The following is a 22,107-nucleotide window of genomic DNA, read 5'->3' on the forward strand; positions in this document are numbered from 1 at the left end:
TGCCACTGGACCCCTAGGTCAGTCAGCATTCATATGGGAGGCACTGCCTTATCCCTCATTCCTGCCACACTCATCTTCAGCCCACAGGTAAGCAGGGCATTGCTCAACTGGCAAGAATGAGGTAGGTGATTCCGTTGATCTGCTGGCTCTCTGCCCAGAGCTGTCTTCAACTGGTCATTGGCTCTATTGCTTCAGGGATTCTAAAATGATGGTGAAATGAGGTGATGGTAAGCTTCCCCCATCCCTGAAAGGTCTCACACTTTATCTTTCTTCAATACTCAGAGCTGTGAGTGTGTCAAATGTGCGGGAGCCACCCTGCCCAATCTACTGCCTGTTGGCTTATAAAAGCTCTGCTCAGTCAGGCTCTAAACTGTAGCTGCTACTTTGGTCTTGTGTCAATACCTACTCCAAACAAAACTTACCTTCTTGGAAGTCTAAGTCCATGTAGAAAAGATCAAAGTTCGTAAATTTCTGGCTGGTTGCAATTTTTTTCAGTGTATTGGAGAGTTGTTTTGCTCTCTGAATACAAAAGAAACAGGGAGAATTCCATGAAACCTAGACTTTAGTGAGACAATTCAGGCAGAACAAAGAAACTGATAGTCCCCACCCTCACTTGGAGCCATCAGCGGAGGAATGCTCTGCCCATGAAATTCTAGTCATGCACAAGAGGCTAACGAACATACATTCATTAGGAATCAATCAGTGAAAATCAAAGTAATAAGATACCACTTCTTTCCCATGGGATTGGCAAAGAAACGATGAATAACCTTGATAATATAGAATATTGCCATGGGAGAGGTGACTGAGAATGTCAATTTGTTTCACCTTTCCAGAGAGCAATTTGGAAATAGGGATCAAACCCTTATACATGGCGTAACCCTTTGACCCAATAATTAAGAATTTGTCTGAAGGAAATAGACACAGTATAGAAAGAAATATGTATATACATACACAGGTTCATCACAGTGCTATTTTCCACAGCGAAAAATTGGAAACAACCTCTATGTCCAACACTAAATCACGGTGCATTCATATGCCGTATGCTTTAAAATGATGACAAAATTATGATGTGGAGGACTAACTTATGAACACTGGAAGGCACAAAACAATATGTGTACTCTGATACTGTGTAGGCAAAATCCCCCAAATATCTATGAAAGTAATATTGGAAACACATACACACATATTGGCTTGGGTGATGGGATTTGTGGTAATTTTTGTTATTATTCTTTGTGTCTCAGCTTTTTCATATTCTCCAATTTTTTTAATTGAAATATATTTCTTTTGTAAAAAAAAATCAATAATTCTACAAAGAGATTATTCACTGTCCCTGAAAGAAGTACGTGAACCATGTGTCCCCTCAGAGAAGAGAGGAAGGCTATGGAACCCCTGGTCCTTGTGTACCTTGGGAGAACGCCAGTCATCTGTGGGCCTAACCTTGCTCACTCCTCTCTATGTCTACAAATACACCTAGGACCAGCTTTGAAAGGGGTATATGTGTATCCACATATGTGTGTGTGCAAGAGAGAAAGACACACAACAGAGACAGTGACTGAGAGACACAGCCAGAGCCACAGACCCAGAGCGCGGCAGAGAGAGACAGGGCACCCCACATTCTCTTGGTTTCTCCAACACCCTGGCAGTTTGATGTTTTTATTCATCAGCTTGGAGGCCACTGCCCTACCCAAATCCCCTTCCCAGTGGAAATACTGCAGTAAATACCCGGAAAGAAAGATCAAATGTGCTATCAAAGGAGTTGCTACAGTCCTACCTCTGAAGTGAGAGTCCGGAGCGTCTTGTTGGAGGACATCCAACTGTGGCAGGGGCTGACCTGAGAGTAAGAAAACACCGCTTTGATTACACAGGAGCAAGACCAGTAACAGGGAATGTGGCCTTGGAACAAGTCATTGTGGGCTCACCTGGAGACAGTTCAGGAAGGAGTAGAAATGTGCATAAGTCACATCCTTATTTAGCTGGCCTGGAAGACAAAGAGGTCTGTTATGTTGTACTTATTCAGATCTAGCAGCCAACTAGGGACACTTGTGGACCACCCTGCCTTTCCTGAGAAGGGTGGCACTTCCAGGGACCTGCCCTGAGTTTTCATTCCGCATTGCTCCTGAGGAATGCCTGAGCATTCCTTCTTTCTGAGTGTCCTAGAAATCCGACCGAGCTGGGGAGGGGCTCTAAGGAGTTTATGCCCATCTCGAGCTTCTGCCCTTATCTGGACGCCAGGTAGAAGGATAAAAAGGCCCCATACAGGCTGGAACACCACTAACAAAGGACTTGGAGAACAGGGGCTTTCTCTAGGCAGGGGTATGAGATGCCAAGTTCCCATGGAGGGCATTCATGGTGGTAGTTGGACAAACCCTCATTGTTGACTTTATGTAACACTCAGGTCTGCCCAATTATCCCATGCTGAGGACCTGCTGGGACTTTCTGGGTGTCTGAAGTTCTGACCACGCGCTGCCTGCAGTTTGGTAGACTGAAAGCCTCCAAAAGTGCGTGGGTGGCCATTGAATGGGAGAAGACAGCACATCCTATCCCTTCACAGCCCAGTGCATATCTTATTTGAGCCCTAATTACTAGATATGCTCTAATTTATCTTTTGGTGCAGGCTTAAAGAGGTACATATGAATAAAGATGTGGGTGCCTGGCTGGCTCAGTTGGAAGAGCATGCAACTCTTGATCTCGGGATTGTGAGTTTGAGCCCCACATTGGGGGTAGAGATGACTATAAAAATTAAATAAAACTTAAAAAAAAGAATAAAAGTGTTAAGTGCCCTATATGAATTCATCCAGCGTCTTTCCAAACATCAGTTGTAGACCCAGAATCTGTGGGGGTTATTTCTTCTCTCTTTTCACACACCTCCCCTCTCCCCCTACCTCCCAGCCTATCCACCCCTGGAGGCAACTCAACTTTCATGCTGTGGCTGAGACACAAAACCCAGGCCCTCCCAAATCTCAATGGTGAATGACTGATGTCTTATCCATTAATACTTCTCTCACACTTGAAAAAATAAAGGAAAATCATAGGACCTATTTTGGAATGAAGGGAAAGATTGAAAGTGATGGAACACAGTCTTATTTTTCACTTACACCTCAGATCAGTTAGACTGAAAGATAGATTCAATTTTCTTGTCATAGAGGAAATCTGTATTCTCTCTCTGTGAATCCCAAGACTGGAAAACCACAGGCTTATTATCGCCATTAAAGTCACAATGACACACAAGGCCTCCCCTTTTCTCAAAGGTGTCTGCATCTTCGTATTTTGGATGAATCCCAAGCCACCTTCTGTCTTTGCTTTCATTTTATGCTCAACGTGGAACCCTGAGCTCTCATCTTTCTCCAAGATCCTGTTTTCCACCACTGAGGCTTCTTTCCCTCTACTGTGTGCGTGTGTGTGTGTGCGTGTGTATGTTTCGTAATTTACCTTTCTGTGTGTGTCCCCGTCTATCTCAGCCTGGCAAGCTACAGTGACTAACACCTCCTACCTGCACTCCCATCCTCCATCCTCTGCACCCAATGACTTGGCTCTTGCCCCCTGTTGGTACTGCCCCTGAGCTGCAGCCTTCCCTCTGCCATCTTGGTTTTTTTGTTGTTGTTGTTGGGCTGGGGCCTGGTAATAAACCTTAGGTAGCTTGGCTGGAGCCCTGTCAACCTGCTTGGCCCTGATGAATCCCCTGTCCCTGAGAACTGGCCTCTCTTTCTTCCCTTTGCCCAGTGGCTGAAGTCTTTTTAACCTGTAGGTGGTGGCACCTAAGGCCTGACTACAAGTAACACTCTCACACCCTCCCCTTTCCCACTTGCTCTGCTATCCAGAGGGACCAGAGTTTGTCCTGCTACTGGATATTGGGGATTCATCTGCTGGCTCCCCTCTAGGGGCTAAGTCCAGCCATAGCCTTGTCCATCCTGGCTTACTCCTCTCTCCCTGATGTCCCACTGCTGAGGTCCCAGCACACCTTAGGATGAGACCACAAGGTGTGTCCTCCTACTGGGTCTTCTCTCGATCCCTGTCTCTTTCCCCCCATCTTCTTCCTTTTCTGGCACTTCTAATTAGACAAGGTTGATATAGGAAAAATCCTTAGCTGAGAAGTTAGGTCTGTTGAATAGGATAAGGGCATGCTAGCTGCAGCTGGGAGGGACCTGGGAAAGGTGTAAAGAGTTGGTTTCCCTTCTCTCCGAGATTTCTGCTGTGGAAGGTAGGGTGACTCTGGAGCTGGCCGTGTGGAAGGTCAGTTGGGAGTGCTTATTATTGGCTTATGGTTTAAAGAAAGGGAGGAGGGAAAATAGTTCTTATGCTTTTCTCCACTTATTGGTGCTGTCAGTTGGTTATTCACTGTTTCTTTTCAGGTATTACTTTTCAATGGTATTTTTGCATATTGAGGAGCCCTGGTATAAAGATTGATCCCACCTACATGTCGTACCTATAAAGAGGCAGTATCTGAAAGTGAATCTGGTCAGAAATGGGGCAGGGGCAAGAGGACTGGAATTATCAGGGCTGAGGAACTATCAGAGTGTGTGTGTGTGTGTGTGTGTGCGTGCGCGCGCGCACATGTGCGTGCACACACAAGGGGTGGGGAGCTAGTGGGCTGGCCCAGTGGCTGCCATATATCCCCCCAGAGATTAAAGGGCATGTTCTACCCCAACTTTCTGTAGTAGCAGCTCCTGTCTCAGTCATTATTAGTCCTTTAGGGCAGAGTATTTGGCATTTACTTAATGCTGGGACTGCAATTGAAATTTTAGGCACCATAAAAGCTCAGTACCAACAAAGATCAGCCACACCTCCATGAAATACCACCTGAAAGTATAAAACCTTAGTAAAACCACATGAATTCAGACAGGGAGTAAGCCAGTAAAAAAATAAGAGGTATAGTGCAAGGTACTTTAAAATATATTAGGTTTCAAGTTTAAGAGTAATGGGGGAAATATTAAGTTGTTGATGTTCTGTGGCAGAGACCTTTCAAGGAAGGCCTACATGCAGACTTATTTGTAGCCAGCGATCCTGGACTTTTTGACTATAGTCTAACCCTCAGGTAGCTCCCAGAATGCCTACGGCTTGTACCAGTGTCAGTGGCATAAGGTGATTTCACTGTCAGGATCTATACAGTATTTTGGCCAGTGGAATTGTCTTTTCTCTCTCTTTTGAGGACAAGGAAACCATTTTAGTATCATCTTTATCCCCAAAGCACATAATAGGTTCTCAGACATATTTATGGAAAGATTGCCTTTCTCATCAACTGTGCCTGAGAGGACTTATCCCTGGTCAAGCTTGAAAAGATCTATGTAAGTAGAATCTTAATGTGTGAGACTTAGTTTCTGGTAATTCCTCAAAAAGACTATACATTCTTCCTAGGAATTTTAGTTACTGGTGGAGACTGTGGAGCTGTTGCAGTCCTTGGCAGCCAGGCTTTGACTGGGTAGTGACTCAAACATGGTTAAGAGATGCCAGAAGGGATTTATCACCCCCTCCTCCTTGGCAGGAATAAGCTAGAAATCTGTTCTAGCCCTGGGCCTTCATTACCTGATGATCTGATGCTGTGGCATTTAACCTTTTCTTGGGTGAATGGTCAGCCTGAGTCCCTACCTGTCCTACTGAGGCAGCAGAAAATGTATCACTGACCCAGGGGTTCTGCTTGACTCCGGCTTCCTGACCTCTCTCTTAATCCTCACTGGGTGGCTAACGTCAGGTCTAGAGAGTATCATCACCATGTTTCTAGGCTCAAAGAAATAAATGGAAAACCCCATTTATTTGCTTATACAATCCTTAGCATAGTGCCTTGGGAATCAGACTCCGTGTTTGGCTATTGATTAAGATGAGACCGACCCTAACCTCGAAGAGCAGCAAAACCCTGAGACTGACCTGGCATTAACCTGCTTTCCTGCTGGCTCACGTCTGATGGGAGTGAAGGTCCAAAGACTGGATTTGAAGCCAGAGCAGAACTGAGATACAGGGCAGTAGCCCTCTCCTCAAGCCTCTCATCCTATGTGAGTTATGCGCCGGCCAAAGGAGAAATGAGGAAGCTGGGTAAATCCCACCTACTTCCCCAGGCTGTCTAGGAGGGGTATTGATGCTTCGTTGAGGAATTTATAATTTATATCCCATGGCAACCAGGCAGCAGGGATAATTTAGGCTATGAATAATAACTTAAATAAATTTTAGATGGTTTCAACTTTCTTTCTAATTGGATTTTTTTTTTCTCCCCCAAACCAGCGTTGTTTACATAGAACAAACTTGTTCTACCTTTTCGTTCTTCCTCGTTTGTGCTGTGAAATGCTAGTGCCTGACTGGTGGCTGCTGAAAGGCCATTTGAGGACAAGGCAAAGCCTAAAGCAGGGTTTCTCAACCTTGGCATTACTGATATTCTTAGTTGTGGGGGGCTGTCCTGTGCATTGCAGGATGTTTAGGAGCATCCCTGGATTCTACCCAGTAGATATTGGTAGCACCCCTTCTGCAGTTGTGATAATGAGTAGGGGTGACATGAAAACCGCTGGCCTAGAGAATCCACCAAAGTGATTGATGAGTCTCCCCAGTTACCTTCTTTCCCTCCTTCGCTCCCTTCCAGATTGTATGGTGTCATTACTACCTACTGTGGTTGAGTCAAGTGAATTGTGTGGCATATCCGAGAGAACTTAGGGAGTTATCTAACCAGAGTTCGTGGAAAGAAAATGGGATTTGAAGTCAGAAAACCCACAGCCAAGTCCCCATTGACGTGACAGAGTAAGACGGAGGCACATCTCTCTTGTCCTCAACTTCCTTTTCCCAGGCATTTCTTAGTGTGGGAGAAATCTGGGAATCTGAAAATTTGTTGGGGGAACTGAAATTTTCAACCCCAAAGGCTCAAAGAGCCATTGTTGGCCCATGTGGTTGTGCTTCATGTGTTCAAGGAAGCCCAGAATGGAGTCATGTTCTCCCTGTGTGACCGTGTTCTTATTTCTAAAGGTCTCGGTCAAAGCTGTGGGAACAGAAAGAATCCGCTTTCCTCTTGAGAGGCTGGACAACGTTTTGCTGGGATGATAATGATATTTGTGGTGCACTTGGTAACCGAAGAGGAAAAATGACTTCAGTCTTATTGGTGGGAAGCCTAGAAAGTGGGTATTTACTCTTGTCCCCCGGGTGAAGGGACCAGAGTCCTTTGAGAACTGGTTAAAGGGAACCTGCTCTTTTCGTGTGTTAGGAGGGGTGGGGGTTGGCTTAAGCAAGGACTACAGGAGGAGAAGAGGAGACTGGAAAGGTACAGAAAAGTTCTTAAGGCAAGGAAAAGCGCTCCACCTCCACCCCTGTCCCTGAGGTGGACACTGAGGAAGGAGTTTCAGGTTTCTCCCTTTGAATTGCTCATCTGACTCATTGGAAACGGCTTGGATCTCCAGCACACTTTTGCAGCAGTTGGTCTAAGGAGGAGGCTATGGCAATACTAGGGAAGGGGCGACCTCTTTAATAAGAGACTGGCAAGGGGTTGTTGATATGAGGCTGAGGGGAGGGTATCTAGGCCCTCATTGTAGCTGCCTGTCAGAGACGTCTGAGGCCAGCACTTCCCATGCCCGTTCCGTGCTTAATGTTTTTAGTCACACTTATCAACCCCTGGCATACTCCTGGGATACAAGCCTACGTTGGCAGGGACTTTTGATTGTTGTGTTCACTGATGGTTATTTGGTTCCTAGAACAGGGTCTGGCACATAATAAATATTTTTTGAAAGGACATTCTCCCCCAAACAGAGAGACAGAGCCCTACTCCACCCAGATTACATATACAATAAGGTATGCGACATTTGGAGCCTTGGGTTTTTCATCTATAAAATAAAATTAATAAAAATATCATTAATTGGATTAACAGGATTATTTTAAGGATCAGCATGGCCAGCCCTTCCTGATGTGAATTACTATTACTTTTACAATGTTTAGAAGGCATCTGGAATGCTAGAGATGCTATTGAAAGTTTCTGGAGATCTTTAAAGCATTTCAGAGCCAAGGACTCCAAGAGAGTGTAGAAGTAGGAAGCAAGCCCCCTGGAGGATGTGTTGTGTAGAATTTTAACTGCCACCAGGGTCCATAGAATTTCTTAGAATTCTGGCCACCAGAGGCACTCACCATTGAGGTTTGGAGAAATCCTTCTCTTTGACTTGAGCTTCACCCGCTTAGTCTAGATCTCACTTTTCATTAAAGGAGTTTCCTGATTTAAATTCTTACCCTTCAATTTGTCCTAATTCTACATTAAAAATTTCTGCCCTTTCTGACTTTGGATCTGGTTCTGACCATCTTTGGATACTGGCCTTTAGATCTGTACCTCAGGGCTCTTGCCTTCACCAGTTCTGACCTATGCACCATGGTGGCATTTTAGGTGTATTCCTATATGGTTTGAACGACATATATTCGAACTATGTATAACTGACATTGCTAAAGAGTAAAAGTATCGAGGCACCTGGGTGGCTCAGAGGGTTAAGCGTCTGCCTTCGGCTCAGGTCATGATCCTGGGATCCTGGAATTGAGTCCCACATCTGGCTCCCAGCTCAGTGGGGAGTCTGTTTCTCCTCTCCCTCTGCCTTCCCCCTGCTCATGCTCATGCTCTCTCTCCCTGTATCTCTCTGTTTCAAATGAATAAATAAAATCTTTTAAAAAAAGGAGTAAAAGTATCTTCAAACTAATACCAAGAGGATAATATCTGTTGTGCAAATTATCCCAGAGAAATGTTCCATCCGGTAAGCCGTATAAAACAACATGGCTGCCATTTGGCAGGTGGGAATTTAGATGCTTCAGAGTCTGCATGATACTGGAGTATAATTTCTCAGGAGTGGTCATTGCTGCGACTGGGTCAACTTTCCTGTTGGTGAAAGAAACAGAAGATATCTTAGTAGATAAGGATAAATGCATACACATACATTAACACCCCTACCTCTCCTCCCCCTGCCCCATACACACAATGTAGTAGTTATTGGTGTTATTTGCAAAATATGTTAAGCTTCCTGACTCTCTTGTGATTGGGTGGGCCATGAGACTGATCTAGCCTTTCAGTTGTGAGAAGTGACATGTGTCATGTTTGTTGATATGAGAACCTCTAGAATGCTCTCTGCCATGAGTCTGGGCAATGTTCTATATAGCAGCTGCTTCACTAATCTGAGTCCTGGAATAGAGTCCCACAGTGATCCCTGGGCAACAATGTAGTATGAGTAAATGTTTGTTGTTTTATGCTACTAAGATTTGAGGCTGTTTGTTCCTGCAGCGTGTCCTTACCTATCCTGACTGATACACACAGTTAATAGAATCAGAGGGGTTTGGTATTACTTATTCTTCGTTAGACCCTTTGAGATCTGTAACTTCGTCTTGAAACTTTTCATATATATCACAGTTAGGAAAATGCAACTTTACTGAGAAATAAAATGACAGTATGTATCCACACTACATCCTTCCTTCCTACATTGAATTTGAACTTACACACTTTTAGGAATACATTAAGTTTGAGTTAAGATACTAACCTGCATTAACCTGGGACTAGACTGTAGAATTCTTTAAGATTTTCATCTACTCTTTAAACTGCCTTTTGTTAACCTAAATGGAATCCTAAGTTGTTTTCTATTTTGAGTCCTTAAAATCCCAAATTTACATAATGATCCTATAGTGGGTTGAATAGTTTCCCTCAGAATGTGACCTTATTTGGAAATAAGGTTTTTGCAAATGTAAAGATGAGGTCATACTGGATTAGAGAGGGCCCTAAATCAAAAAACAAGTGTCCTTCCAAGAAGAGAAGGTGTCACGCAGACACGCACCCAGGAAAGAAAGCCATGTGAAGCTGGAAACAGAGACTGGAATTAGGTTGCTAGAAACCGAGGAATTCTGAGGATTGCCAGGAGCCCCCCGGAAGCATAAAGAACAAGAGACGATTTTCCCCTAGACCTCTCAGAAAAAGCATAGCCCTGCTGACACCTTGAGTTTGGACTTCTAACCTCCAAAACCGTGAGAGTTGTTTGAAGTCACCCAGTGTGTGGTGTTTTGTTAAGGCAGCTATGGGGAACTTAATACAGATTCCAAACCAGGGAAAGTAAGTCTACTACTCCCAGGCTGGACCTGAGGCATAAGTGACATGGAAGGAAGGGACAGAAAGAAGCCCCCAGGGATGTCCACTATTATCACCTTTTTAAATTTTTCTTTTTTAAGATTTTATTTTTAAGTAGTCTCTATACCCAACATGGGGCTCAAACTTACAACCCTGAGTCACATGCTCTACCTATTGAGGCAGCCAAGCGCCCCTCCACTGTTATCACTTCAAAGGGAGTTCCTAAATGGACATTGATGCTGCCATTTTGGAGGGAATTTTTCGAAATGTATCAACATTTGGGGCGCCTGGATGGCTCAGTTGGTTAAGCAGCTGACTCTTGATTTTGGCTCAGGTCGTGATCTCAGGGTCATGAGATTGAGCCTGGAGTTGGGCTCCGCACACAGTGGGAGTCTGCTTGAGATTCTCTCTCTCCCTCTGCCCCCCTGCCTTGCGTGCACGAGCGTGCGCTCTCTCTCTCTCTCAAAAAAAAAGTATCAACTTTTAAAGTTGGCTTTACTTTTGACCTTGAAATTTACAGTAACATTTCCACAAATTTGCAAAGATGTACATACAAGTATTGCAACATTGTGTTAAATAGGGGCACCTGGGTGGCTCAGTCGTTAAGCGTCTGCCTTCGGCTCAGGTCGTGGTCCCAGGGTCCTGGGATGGAGCCCCGTATCCGGCTCCCTGCTCAGTGGGAAGCCTGCTTCTCCCTCTCCCACTCCCCCTGCTTGTGTTCCCTCTCTCTCTGTGTCTCTGTCAAATAAATAAATAAAAAATCTTAAAAAAATAGTGTAAAGTTAGAGAAAGCCAAAAGCCTGGTTGTATAAATGTTAGTACATCCATGAGGTAGAAGGCTATACGGTCACTAAAAAGAAAGAAGTAACTAGTACAGGTGATAGTTATAAAACATTCTGAATTACTAAGTGCCGCTGAATTGTTCACTTTAAAATGGTTAATTTTATATTATGTAAATTTTATCTCAATAAAATAAAAAAATTAAAAAATAATGAAGTAGTTTGTATGTATTAGCACGGAAAAGACTGCTAAAAAGTATTGTTGATTGAAAAGAACAAATTACAGAGCAGTAAGCATACTGTTATTTCATTTCAATGAATATTAATCAGTCTGTAAGTTAGAATTTGCAAAGAAAAAATCTGGATGCAAATACATTAAACTGTCTCCATTGGTTAGCTTGGAGCAGGCTGGTGGGGGGTGGTAGGGAGTGATTATGGGGAAACTCACTTCCTACACCCTACATTATTCGAACTTATCACAACAGATATTATTTTGTAATCAGAAAAATAATAAAAATAAAACAGATTCTCATATTATTTTTATTCTCTCTCAAGTAAGGGAGGAAAAAACCAGACTCCACCTAAGCTTTAATGGAAGCAGAAAGCATTGTAATTTTATGTCATTTGTCCCCCACCTATTCCACTTAGTCAAATAAAATCACTTTCTAAATTGCTGCTATCCAGAGTTGACAGGCTGATCACAGATGCAAAGATCACTTTGGCTCATTTGTGACAAGCAGTATGTACCCATACAGAGGAGAAGGCAGAGCAAGGCTGATGTTAGGGGTTACCAGTAAGGTCTTAGTTGTGGGTGGTGTACATCCTTCTACTCTATCTATTGGTTTGCTTAGGACTCTCCCACCCTGCCCTGAAAAAAAAAAGAAAAGAAGGAAAGATGTCCTATTTTACAACCCCCCCGCCCCGCCCCCCCGCGTATAGGACAGAATGCTAAATTCATGTTTTTTGTTACCTTGGAAAAAATCATACTACTTTATGAGTAAAAATCTCCTAACCTGAATAAAAAGCTCTCATAAGGATGGATATGAGATTAGGTTGCCTACCTACTAAGGACCGAAGGCTGGGTAGGGGCTTTGGCTTGACTTGCATATGTGCAGAAGTGCTAGAATGATCCCAGTTTGTGAAGAAGATTCAGGCTGCTTTGTGGGTTTTCTCAGCCCAGGAGGACCCACCCAGAGTAACCAGGTTTGATATTCACTGTGTGTGTAGGGTGACAGCAGGGGTGAAATGGAAGCAAGCTGGTGTCCATACCCTATCTTCCATCATCGGTAAGGCGAGCGCATACTGCTTATTAACTTTTGCTTTGGCACTTCAGTTTTTTTTTCTTTTCCTGCTGATACACTAGTGCTTTGGCACAAAGCAATTATGCTGCGCTATGACTCTCCGATCCATAAAGCCAAGATGAGTTAAGATGGAGAAAAGTCCCAAACTCCCTATTTAATGATTATTTTTTGGCTAGAGATACAACCCTGATGGTAACAAATATTCTGAGCTAATTTGTGCTTTTGCAAGAGCACCCCAGAACTGAAGCAAGCATAACCCAAATGGCTAATTACTAAGTGAAATCAAAATGGAAGCCTTGGTGTTGCTGGCGGAACATTCTCTAGTCATCTTTGCTCCATTATGCATAGCTACGTAAGTTACACGTGTGCGTTGTCAGTTAAACACTTTAATGTGCATAGCAAAATTAACTGATTCTTTTTTTTTTTAAAGTAAGCTCTAGGCCCATCGTGGGGCTTGAACTTATGACCCCAAGATCAAGAGTCACATGTTTTACTGATTAAGCTAGACAGGTGCCCCCATATTGATTCTTACTTCAGGCAAGGGCAAATGGGTCTAAGTGACAGGTGGTGGGTCACCCCTTCTGGATGCCATAGAAGGTGCCTTCTGACTTTGTCACTGAAAAATTCTCAATGCCATTTTGATCTGCATACTCCTCCTCTGGTGGTTTCTGAGGAGACTCGGCACTAGTATTTTGGAGACCAGAGTCCCAGTGGTTTGGGAAACATCTCCTAAGCCTTCTCTGATGTCCGCCGCAGATTGAACCGGCTGAGCTGGAAGCGTCTAACCCTTTCCTGGCCACGTGTGCTGGAACCCGTGTCAGGTCCACTTTGCCAGCCCAGCTTTGCCTGCGCACCCCAGTGCAATACATCCCTCCGCACACCCTGGTGAGCTCACACCAGTCACTCAGACGGAGAGGTGAGGGGTTAGGGGTGCTGAGCTTACAGAGGGCAAGCCTGGGGGATGTGATGAGAGAGCACTGGCGTCCCGGGCTGGGCTCTCACACGCCAGGAGCATGCGGCGGGCCAAAGAGAAAGAGCCTCGCCCCTTGGGTGGCTCAGAGCCTGTCCCTCTCATCCTGATGGATTGTGTCTGATCATGAAAATGAGCCTCGTGACTTGGGTGCAGGGCTGGCTGTGATCCTTTCATTACCCTGGCAACTATTTGAGCCAGATTTCACCTGGTTGAGGCCAGGGAGATATGCCCCCTCTTAAGGAAGAAGGCAAACAGCCTCTGTGGAAAATATTTCCCAGAAGTAGAGCTGAAGCCCAGAGACGTGTCCTGACTGAGTGCTCAGCCCTCACTCAAGCTAGCATTTGAGTTCTCTCAGCAGCCAGGCAACCACAGGGAGCCCTTTCCTCAGGCCAGCCAGCTGTAATCACATCGCTGTCCTCCCCCGCTGCCCCCCACCAGGAGGCTTCTTGACACAGACTGGGGAAGAGCTAGGGATGCACTAGGCCCACATTACCCCATGCATAGAGGTCCTAGGTCCCTGAAAATGGGGGTGACCTGGAAACATGCTGGCTGGTTGGGAACCTCCTTATCCTTCCCTTGGCCACCCCTGCCTCGACTGAGGAGGCTGGGAAAAGAACTCCTCTGGGCATTCCCTTCCCTGCTGGTTTTTCTACCACTTGATTGGATGGAATGGATTGTTTCCTGCCAGTGTAGTCTCCTTAGGGCCAGTGACCTATCAGCACATTGGCTGGTTTCCTATTTTTTATTTAAAAAAAAAAAAAAAAGTTTTTTAAAATTTAAATTCAATTAATTAACATAGGTTATTGGTTTCAGACGTAGAGGTCAGTGATTCATCAGTCTTACATAACACCCAGTGCTTATTACATCACGTGCCCTCCTTAATGTCCATCACCCAGTTACCCCTGCTGGTTTCCTTTTAATGCAGTGCCGATCGGCTGTCCTAGTGACATCGGAAGCATTGGCATTGCAGAAAAGAAATGCTTGGGTGCTGGGGGACACAGACAACCCTTGTAGGGTGGTCCTGGCTCTTTTCATTAGGTGAAAAATGTACAATTAATTTTGTCTAGGTCCACTATAAAAAAATGGAACCATGTCAATATACGTGGCTAGCATTAGATGTTTTATAATTCTATCTCACTTCTGGCAATTTCGACATTCTTCTCAGGGATGTCATGTTGAGGGGTGGAGGAAGGGTTTATGATTTGAGGCCCTTACAGCCATTTCCCTTTCCCAGGCCGCCCCTGCTACTCAAGGTTCTGCTGCTGTAGCTCACTCAAATTTGCCCTATTCCCAGGCATTTTTCTCCTTTTGTATCGCAGACATTCCAGAGCTTTCAAGGGGAGTGATAGGAAAAGCCAGGGAAGCTGGGTTAGCTTTGGCCAGACTGAGTGGAGTCACAGGGGAAAGCTGTGTTTGTCTATGTGACCTTTCTTCTTAAATTCCAGACATTAAAAAGCTATCTTCCAATCATGACCTTCATTCACTTAGCACGTATTTGTTGCGTAACTGCGTGAGTTTGGAGAATTGAGAGAGAAGCACATGGCTGCATTATTTCAGTAAATGCTAGCGTCATCATAAAAAAAGGAAAGAAAAAAGTCAAGCAAATATCCCCAAACTTGTTCCAGGACGGACTTATTATGCAACTCGTTGCTGGCTTGAGCTTTTTATGAGATCGCTTTGCTCATTTTGGGTTGTCTACTCCACCTTGACGAACTGGCAGATGGGGAGGTATAGCTGCCATCTGTCTTTATTTTTCTAACCCCACCACAGGACATTGCAAAGTGGGCACTGCAGGGACATCCCACACTGCCAACCCCGTTCTTTCCCCCAAATGCTTGCTGCTCCTCTGCCCAGATCCCTGGCTGGGGGAGAGACTGGCACAGGTCTCTGGCTGACGTCTGCCTGCCCTTTGGCTCCTTGGAAAAGGAAAAGCAAGCCTGGGCTGGAAGGGCCTCTGAGTAAGCAGGTTCTGCTGGAAAATGCAGTTGCAGGGGTTTGGGCTCTTGGAGTCAAAGCCTCTTTCTGCAGGTGTTCTGGGCTCACTGTCCCCAGTTTGCTCTGCGTCCCCTCCGGGGGAACATGATCCAGAGGCTGGAGGGGCATTGGCCGTTGTGACATAGGTTCATTCTGTTTTGTGATGGGGCTGAGGCTGAAGCTCAGTGCTTCTCCTTCCCTAAGCTCCTTGCGGTCAGGCACTGTGGGCTCTTTGCCATTATGTCCCAGAGCCTGGCACAGCATTTGGCACATCAATGGTGGTGGTCAATACATATGTTTAAAAAAGTGATTGCCTAAAAGAAAGCGGTTAAGGCAGGTGTGGACTATGGAAAGAGCACAGAACCTCATCAGAGAACCTGGTCTGCCTCTCAACCTTGCTACTCATAGCAACATAAGCGAGTTCCTTAACCTTGCCGAACCTGTTTCTTCATCTATAAAATAGGGGCAATCATGCTTTCCTCTTAAGGCTGCTGTGGGGATGAGACGATCTAGGGAGTGGTGTGACTATTGGTTCATGGAGAGTTTGGGGGGTGTTTGTTATTTACCAGCGAGTTCCATGTGGCTCATCACAGAAGTTGGGGCTGGGGACCCCAGTGTGGGGCCTTGGGAGCCTTGGGGTTCTGGGGAGGGTGGTAAACCAGCCCAGGGGGTGCCAAGGCGGGGTCTAGCACATCAGCATCTCTTCATCGCAGCATGGTATCTCCTGACCTGAACTCACTTCACTAATTAGGTCTACACCTCCTTCACTGTGAGAGTTCCAGGGCTCTCCTACCTCATGGAGGTGCTGGTGAGAGCAAACACACTTAACTAATATTGAACTGGGTTTTTTTTTTAAACTTTTTATTTATTTATTCATGAGAGACAGAGAGAGAGAGAGAGGCAGAGGGAGAAGCAGGCTCCCAAGGAGCAGGGAGCCCGATGCGGGACTCGATCCCAGGACCCCGGGATCATGACCTGAGTCGAAGGCAGACGCTTAACCATCTGAGCCACCCAGGCGCCCTATTGAACTGGGTTTTTAGCGCAGGCCTAGAAAGCTTGGTGAGTGAAAGCAAAGGACGGGCAGTGAGTAGGATGACCTACTTCTGGTATCACTTGGGTTGGAGGCCATCTCTGCCATTAATTGATTAATTAGGCAAGTCACATAATCTCTCTTGGCTTTACTTTTCTGTTTTCAAAAATGGTGGGTGGGTGGCTAGTGGGGAGTTGTTCTAGATCTGATCTCACCTTTTTTTTTTTTCTTTCTTTTTGGCCACAATCACAGGACAGATGGAATTCACATGTGCAGCATATTCTTAGGGGTACACACAATTTTTGAGAAACCTTCCAAAATGTTATGGGAGACTAAGGCATTCAACATTTTGAAATCACTACCTATATTAGCTGGTTAGCAAAACTGTTTTCATACTATGGGCCATGGACATAAGTAGGTTTGGCTGTAAATTATACACAGTTTGTTTGCGAATGCTCTGAGCCTATGCTGTCTCTACCACATCAGAATGTGAGTGAGGAGCCTATTCTTATGGGGTAGCTATAATTCGGCTTTATTTTACTTAAAAGGCCATGATATTCAGTCTTGGATTCTTGCTTAGTAGCAGCATGTATCTTGTGATACAACTGAGAACTTGTATCGTGACATACCCATTTGTTGGGAATCAGAGCAGAGAATTAATGGATCAGATATTTTTTGAAGGGTCTTTCAGCTTCACGCATTCGTTCTATCAATTTCATATGTGTCTAGGACTTGCTAAGACAGAGAAATTCAACTCAACAGCAGGCTAGGGTAACAGTGGAGTGGAGAAGAGAAGAGGGGGACCCCAGAGCCCAAGCATCTTCAAAACCTTCTTTCTCCATAACTCACCCCTTGCAGACATCATTTCCAATCATGGCGTATATGACGATGGCTGGATGGTCCAACAGCTGGTTCCTAGACAAACTGAGAAGCCAGAGGTGGACTGTGAATGGCAAGCCCTCAGAAACTGAACTTTGTCACAGCCAATGTCACAGCCTAGGCCCGTGAAAGGATCTTTGTATGTCTCCCACTTTGGTAACTTTTTGCTATTTTTCTTTCATTTCAGAATCACTCTTCCCATTTCCCCCTTCTTCTGTATAATCTGTAAATTACTTCCCCATGAGGGAAAGACCACATAAATGCATAGAATTGAAAAGAGCGGATTGAAGTCTCCAGGAGGCGCACACGGTACCATCTTCTTAGGATTTTTCACAGCGTTTGTCCTCAAGTGTTACTGGCTTCCTCCTGTCCAGATTTGTAGGACATTCTGGTGGCTGAGCTCCTGTATCAAACTTTTGAAATTCCAGGGTTTCCCAAGGTTTCCATTCTGGGCACCCTGGGCCTTGTTTCTGAATTTTAAGCTCAAAATGAGCACATAAAGTAGGAAAATGAAATATTTTTTTTTTTTTGCCCTTTTTCAGCTACTTTGGCTGTACTTAAGTTTGACCCTCTTTGTACGCATTTTTATGATCCTTCTTCAAGGACATATGCAAATTAATCACTTCCCATGTCCACTGGCCCAAGAAGTGATAATGTTCCAGTGTTTGGGAGTGACTAGCAAGGTATTGGTGCTCGGTACAAGTGATTACAGGGTGACAACTGAGGGTTTCCCTTCTTTCTTCACAATGAGAAACCCAATCTAAAAACAACTTCATATATCCCTCTTTCACTTACGTTTCTAGAAATTTCTCCAGGTTTTGGGAAGATGCACCTGAATAATTAAAATTAAGAAAATAATTAAAGTTAGTGAGTTCAATTCAACACTATCAGTATGATAGGCTGATTGACTGAAATCATGGAGAAGTCTTCCTGTGCAGCCAGAGGTCGTCGGCACCATCACAGGGACGGGAATGACTTCATCCTAGAACTCTCCTTAGTGGGTTTTCTGTTTACTTGGCATTATGTTAACATCATCCTAAATTCTTTGGATATTCAGGTCTGAAGATATTTCCTAAGCATGAATGAGTAAACTTTCTAGTAGATGCAAGAAAATGATATATATCTATCTCCAAAAGGAGACTACCCCAAAGATTAAGGAATTGGGTGAGTGATGAGAAGAAGTAAAAAGGATTCTTTGAGACCTACCTATCCCCCTAGAAAGCCCCATTTAATCACCTGCTGGTATCCCTGCTCATTCCTGAGGCTCCTCCTGGTTGGCTGGCCTGTGCAAGGTTCAGACTGTACAGGGCCTAGATTTCAACTCCTATCATGACATGAATGACCATCCTCACTCTATCCCTGTTACCACCTGTAATGTATCTCTTCCATGAAAATTGTATTCATTGAATACTCATTTTACTGTGGACACTCTGTTAGGCACTTATATTATTAGTTCATTTAGGCCTTCGCACAGCTCTGTGAGGTAGGTATGGTCATATTCCCATTTTATAGATGAGGAAACTGAGGTGTACTTAAGTGAGTTTCCAGAAGCCACACAAGCAATAATATGGAGAACTGAAATTCAAACCCAGTCCCTTCTGTCTGTAATACTGAGCTCTGGTATTGCTCCTCTAGGCTGGGAGTCTAGAAAAAGTGAACCCAAAGAGGTTTACCGCTAGTTTGTCCCTTGGAGGCTGGTCTGCAGTAACAAGTGAGTAATCATCAGATGGGTGGTACAACTCATGGGACAAGGCAGATTCTCCTGTAATTTCCAGCCATAGAAGCCTGGGGGCAGGTGCACTGTATGGTAGAGTCAGTGAATGTTTTTACGGATCCACATGGGAAAAGGGGGCCTGCACAGCTGTGAAGGTCATGAAAGCCCACATACCCTTGAAGCAGTGCGGCCTCTTCTTCACATATAGCTGGAATCAAACTATACTGGCAGCGCTGACATTCTCTGGGTTGATTCAGGAATTTCAGTACATTGAACAAAGGCTGCTTTATTTCCTTTTTTATTGCAGTAGAATATACAGCCATCAACTTTACCATTTTAACTTTTTTTGAGCCTACAATTAAGTGGCATTAAGTACATTCACATTATGGGGCAACCGTCAGCACTATCCATCTCTAGAACTTTTCCATCATTGCAAATTGAATCCCTGTACCCATTGAAGAATAACTAGGTACCTCATATAGGTAGGATCATTGAATATTTGTCTTTTTGTGCCTGGCTTATCTCATGTAGTTTTCACAGTTCATCCATTTGTAGCATGTGTCAGAATATCCATGCTTTTAAAGGCTGAATAATTTTTCATTGTATGGATATACATCATCTGGATTGTCCATTCATCCAGATTGTCCATTGTTGATAGGCACTTGCTTTGTTTCTATCTTTTGGCTATTGTGAATGATGCTACTATGAACACTGGTGTACAAGTATCTGTTTAGGCACCTCCTTTCAATTCTTTTAGGTATATACCTAATTGAAATTGCTGGACCATATGGTAGTGCTATGTTTAATTTTTTTTGAGAAACCGCCATACTGTTTTTATTTCTTTTATGTAGTGAGGTGGGGTATATTCAATAAGCACACAAACAGAAATTAAGAGCAGTCAGTTCATCTCAGCATGCATGCATTCCTTCACCCTCTCCATTCATTTGCCGAACACCTGCCACGTGCCTGACATACTGCCACGTGCCTGTAAGAAATTGACAGATGGGTTGGACACAGCCTCTATATCTGAGGAGCGGCGTCTATAGGGGTAAGGTTTAATGCAAATCCAAACCCAATGCTTGAAAAGAGGAAATCCCAATGTGATTTCAGCCTCTTATCTCTGCTCAGAGAATGTGCCAGATTTTTACAACACCGAGTCCTAAATGTAAACTCCAAGTATTTCTGGGTGTTAGATTGCTCCCTACTGTTCTCGAGAGGGAGGAGAAGGCGGACAGCCAATGCCTGCTGACATATCCTCTGGTGGCTCACTCAGCTGGGCCTTTCATTCAGTTCCAGCCCCATGACTCTCAACTTCCCGTTTTCAGTAGGATAACAATCAAGAGGTGTTTAATTCTCACTCTTTGATTTTTCTCTTAATGAGAAATGAAAACTAATGAAAGCTCAAGCCATGAGTGGGAAAAAAAATTAAAGGACCAGGTCAGGCCAATAATTTCCTCATTATCCAGAGTACAGCTGGGAATTTGAGGTGCAGAGCACCCACAGAGCTTGAGGAGAATCAAAATGAGAACCTGTCATGGCCTGCCACATAGGCAGCCCCCTCCCCGGCCCACACCACCCACATCCCTTTGCTGCTCAGGACAAGAATGGCAGGCCAATTGCAACCGGGTGCGGTGAGTTTAGAAACAGCAATCACAAACAGCCACTCAACACAGAGGACGTGCCTATTCTTCTTTACCCAAATGCTAATTTTTTTTCCTGGTGAATATTTATATTATAAGCACAGAATTCTCTGCGCTCTAGAGTTGTTGCGCCTTCCACAATTTACATTTACTTTTGGGAATCTTCATTTGATGAGATTATGTAATTAGCTTAGGTAATTCCCACATCACTTTCTCTTCTTAATTCCCTCTTCCTGTCATTCTGCTATTCTTTTGAAGCTCCATCAACATTTGCTGTTTCTCTCCCTCCTGAGCTCTCTTGTCTTTCTACTCCTGGATATAGACTTCTTCTCAGCTGCTGATTTTGCTGTTGCCATTGTAGAAAATACTGAAGCAGCTGGACCTGGAAGACGTGAGCAGGAAAGAAAGGCAGCTCCTAGCCTGTGGGATGTGGCAAAACAAGGGGGGCATTTGAAGAACTGCCACCACCCTTGAGAGGTCCATAGTCTAGTCTCTACAATTAGAAAAGATGTGACTATGAAAGAGGGGCATTTGATTTATTCATCAAGGCGGCCCAAGGGAGAATCTACCTGTCCGCAGTTAAGGGAAGAAGGGGGTCTTTTTGGCCATCGAAGTCTGAATTCTGGTTCATTCAGTGCCTTTTAAATGAGGAATAGTGCTTTGCAAGAAGAGAAGAAGGGTTTCACATACTCTCAGCATTGGCAGCAAGTGTTTTGTATCCTGGGCATTCAAATCAACTGGTAAGACACTTTTAATGGACTTCTAAATGAGCTTACAACTTTCTGCACTTGGCCCAGAATAGGCGCGCTCAGTCTCAAATTCTTCATGGAAAAAGACAAGGTATATTTAAATATAACAGGTCTTCATAAATTAACGCATTACCTTGATAATGTTTATGGAGTACTTACTCTGTGTCCGGCATTGCAACAGATGCTGGGGACACGTCAGAAAATAGAAAAGACATGGTCCCTATTCTTGTGAAGCTTATAGTCATGAAACAGATAATGAACATAAAGTGTTAGAATCCCAAGAAGCCCTGAAGAAGTCATGTGACGCTGTGTACTGAAAGAAAAGTAGGTGTTTCCTTTCTTGAAGCTAAGCCAAGAACTTGTTAATTAATTTCCAATAAAATACCTCATGCATTCTTACACATGACTCAGAAAGAAATCTCCAGTTGAATGCCATCTTGGTTATAACTATCTGAATAGGACAGGGGCAGATCCAGGTTTCAAGTTCTGAGGCTTATATAATTTGGGGACTCCTCTTTAAGGAAGAGGGCACAAAACATGAAAATGAGACCTGACATAAAGGGAAGCCACGGTGGAAAGAGACAAGGGTCTTAACCAATTGCGGTTAAATATCTTAAGTTGACAAATTTTACAAACTCATATGGTCACCAGGCTTGGGGGCGGGGGGCTGGCCTTCAGCTGCAGCCTCATTAGCTTCATAACTCTGCCTCTTGGTGCTCCTTAGAGGCCACGTGTGAAGTCTTGGAGCATCAGCACTGGGTGAGACCTCCAAGAGCATGTGATCAGGCAGCCCACTTTACAGAGGAGGCCCAGAGACAGAAAGAGACTTGGTCAAGTCCTACGGCTAGTAGCAGTAATCCATTTCAAATGCCAGTTTAACAACAGACATTAGTAACGACTGAAATAGATCAAGTGGCCTTGAGTCTAGGTCGGGAGATATCAGAGGACAACAAAATGCCAACCTTACAGCTGGTTTGGTAGTACTCTTAATTCTGGTTTTCTTCTTCAATTGACCTGCTGCTA

At 44.3% G+C, this 22,107-nt stretch overlaps 1 protein-coding gene across 3 annotated transcripts in view; it reads right to left on the reverse strand.

Moving 5' to 3' along the window:
- Nucleotides 1–22,107, reverse strand: part of AOAH (acyloxyacyl hydrolase) — a 168,364-nt gene that overhangs the window by 16,140 nt on the left and 130,117 nt on the right. For all 3 annotated transcript variants that reach the window (XM_025873145.2, XM_025873144.2, XM_073899076.1), the window contains 6 exons: nucleotides 17,777–17,813; nucleotides 16,952–17,026; nucleotides 8,643–8,815; nucleotides 1,920–1,978; nucleotides 1,772–1,831; nucleotides 423–519 (listed from right to left, as the gene is read on the reverse strand). In XM_025873145.2, the coding sequence (XP_025728930.1) occupies nucleotides 423–519; nucleotides 1,772–1,831; nucleotides 1,920–1,978; nucleotides 8,643–8,815; nucleotides 16,952–17,026; nucleotides 17,777–17,813 (501 nt within the window). The remainder of the gene's footprint in view (nucleotides 1–422; nucleotides 520–1,771; nucleotides 1,832–1,919; nucleotides 1,979–8,642; nucleotides 8,816–16,951; nucleotides 17,027–17,776; nucleotides 17,814–22,107) is intronic.

The sequence above is a fragment of the Callorhinus ursinus genome, unplaced genomic scaffold, assembly GCF_003265705.2.
Source record: "Callorhinus ursinus isolate GAN/ISIS: 27379988/994484 unplaced genomic scaffold, GSC_fseal_2.0 scaffold12, whole genome shotgun sequence".
Lineage (NCBI taxonomy): Eukaryota > Metazoa > Chordata > Mammalia > Carnivora > Otariidae > Callorhinus > Callorhinus ursinus.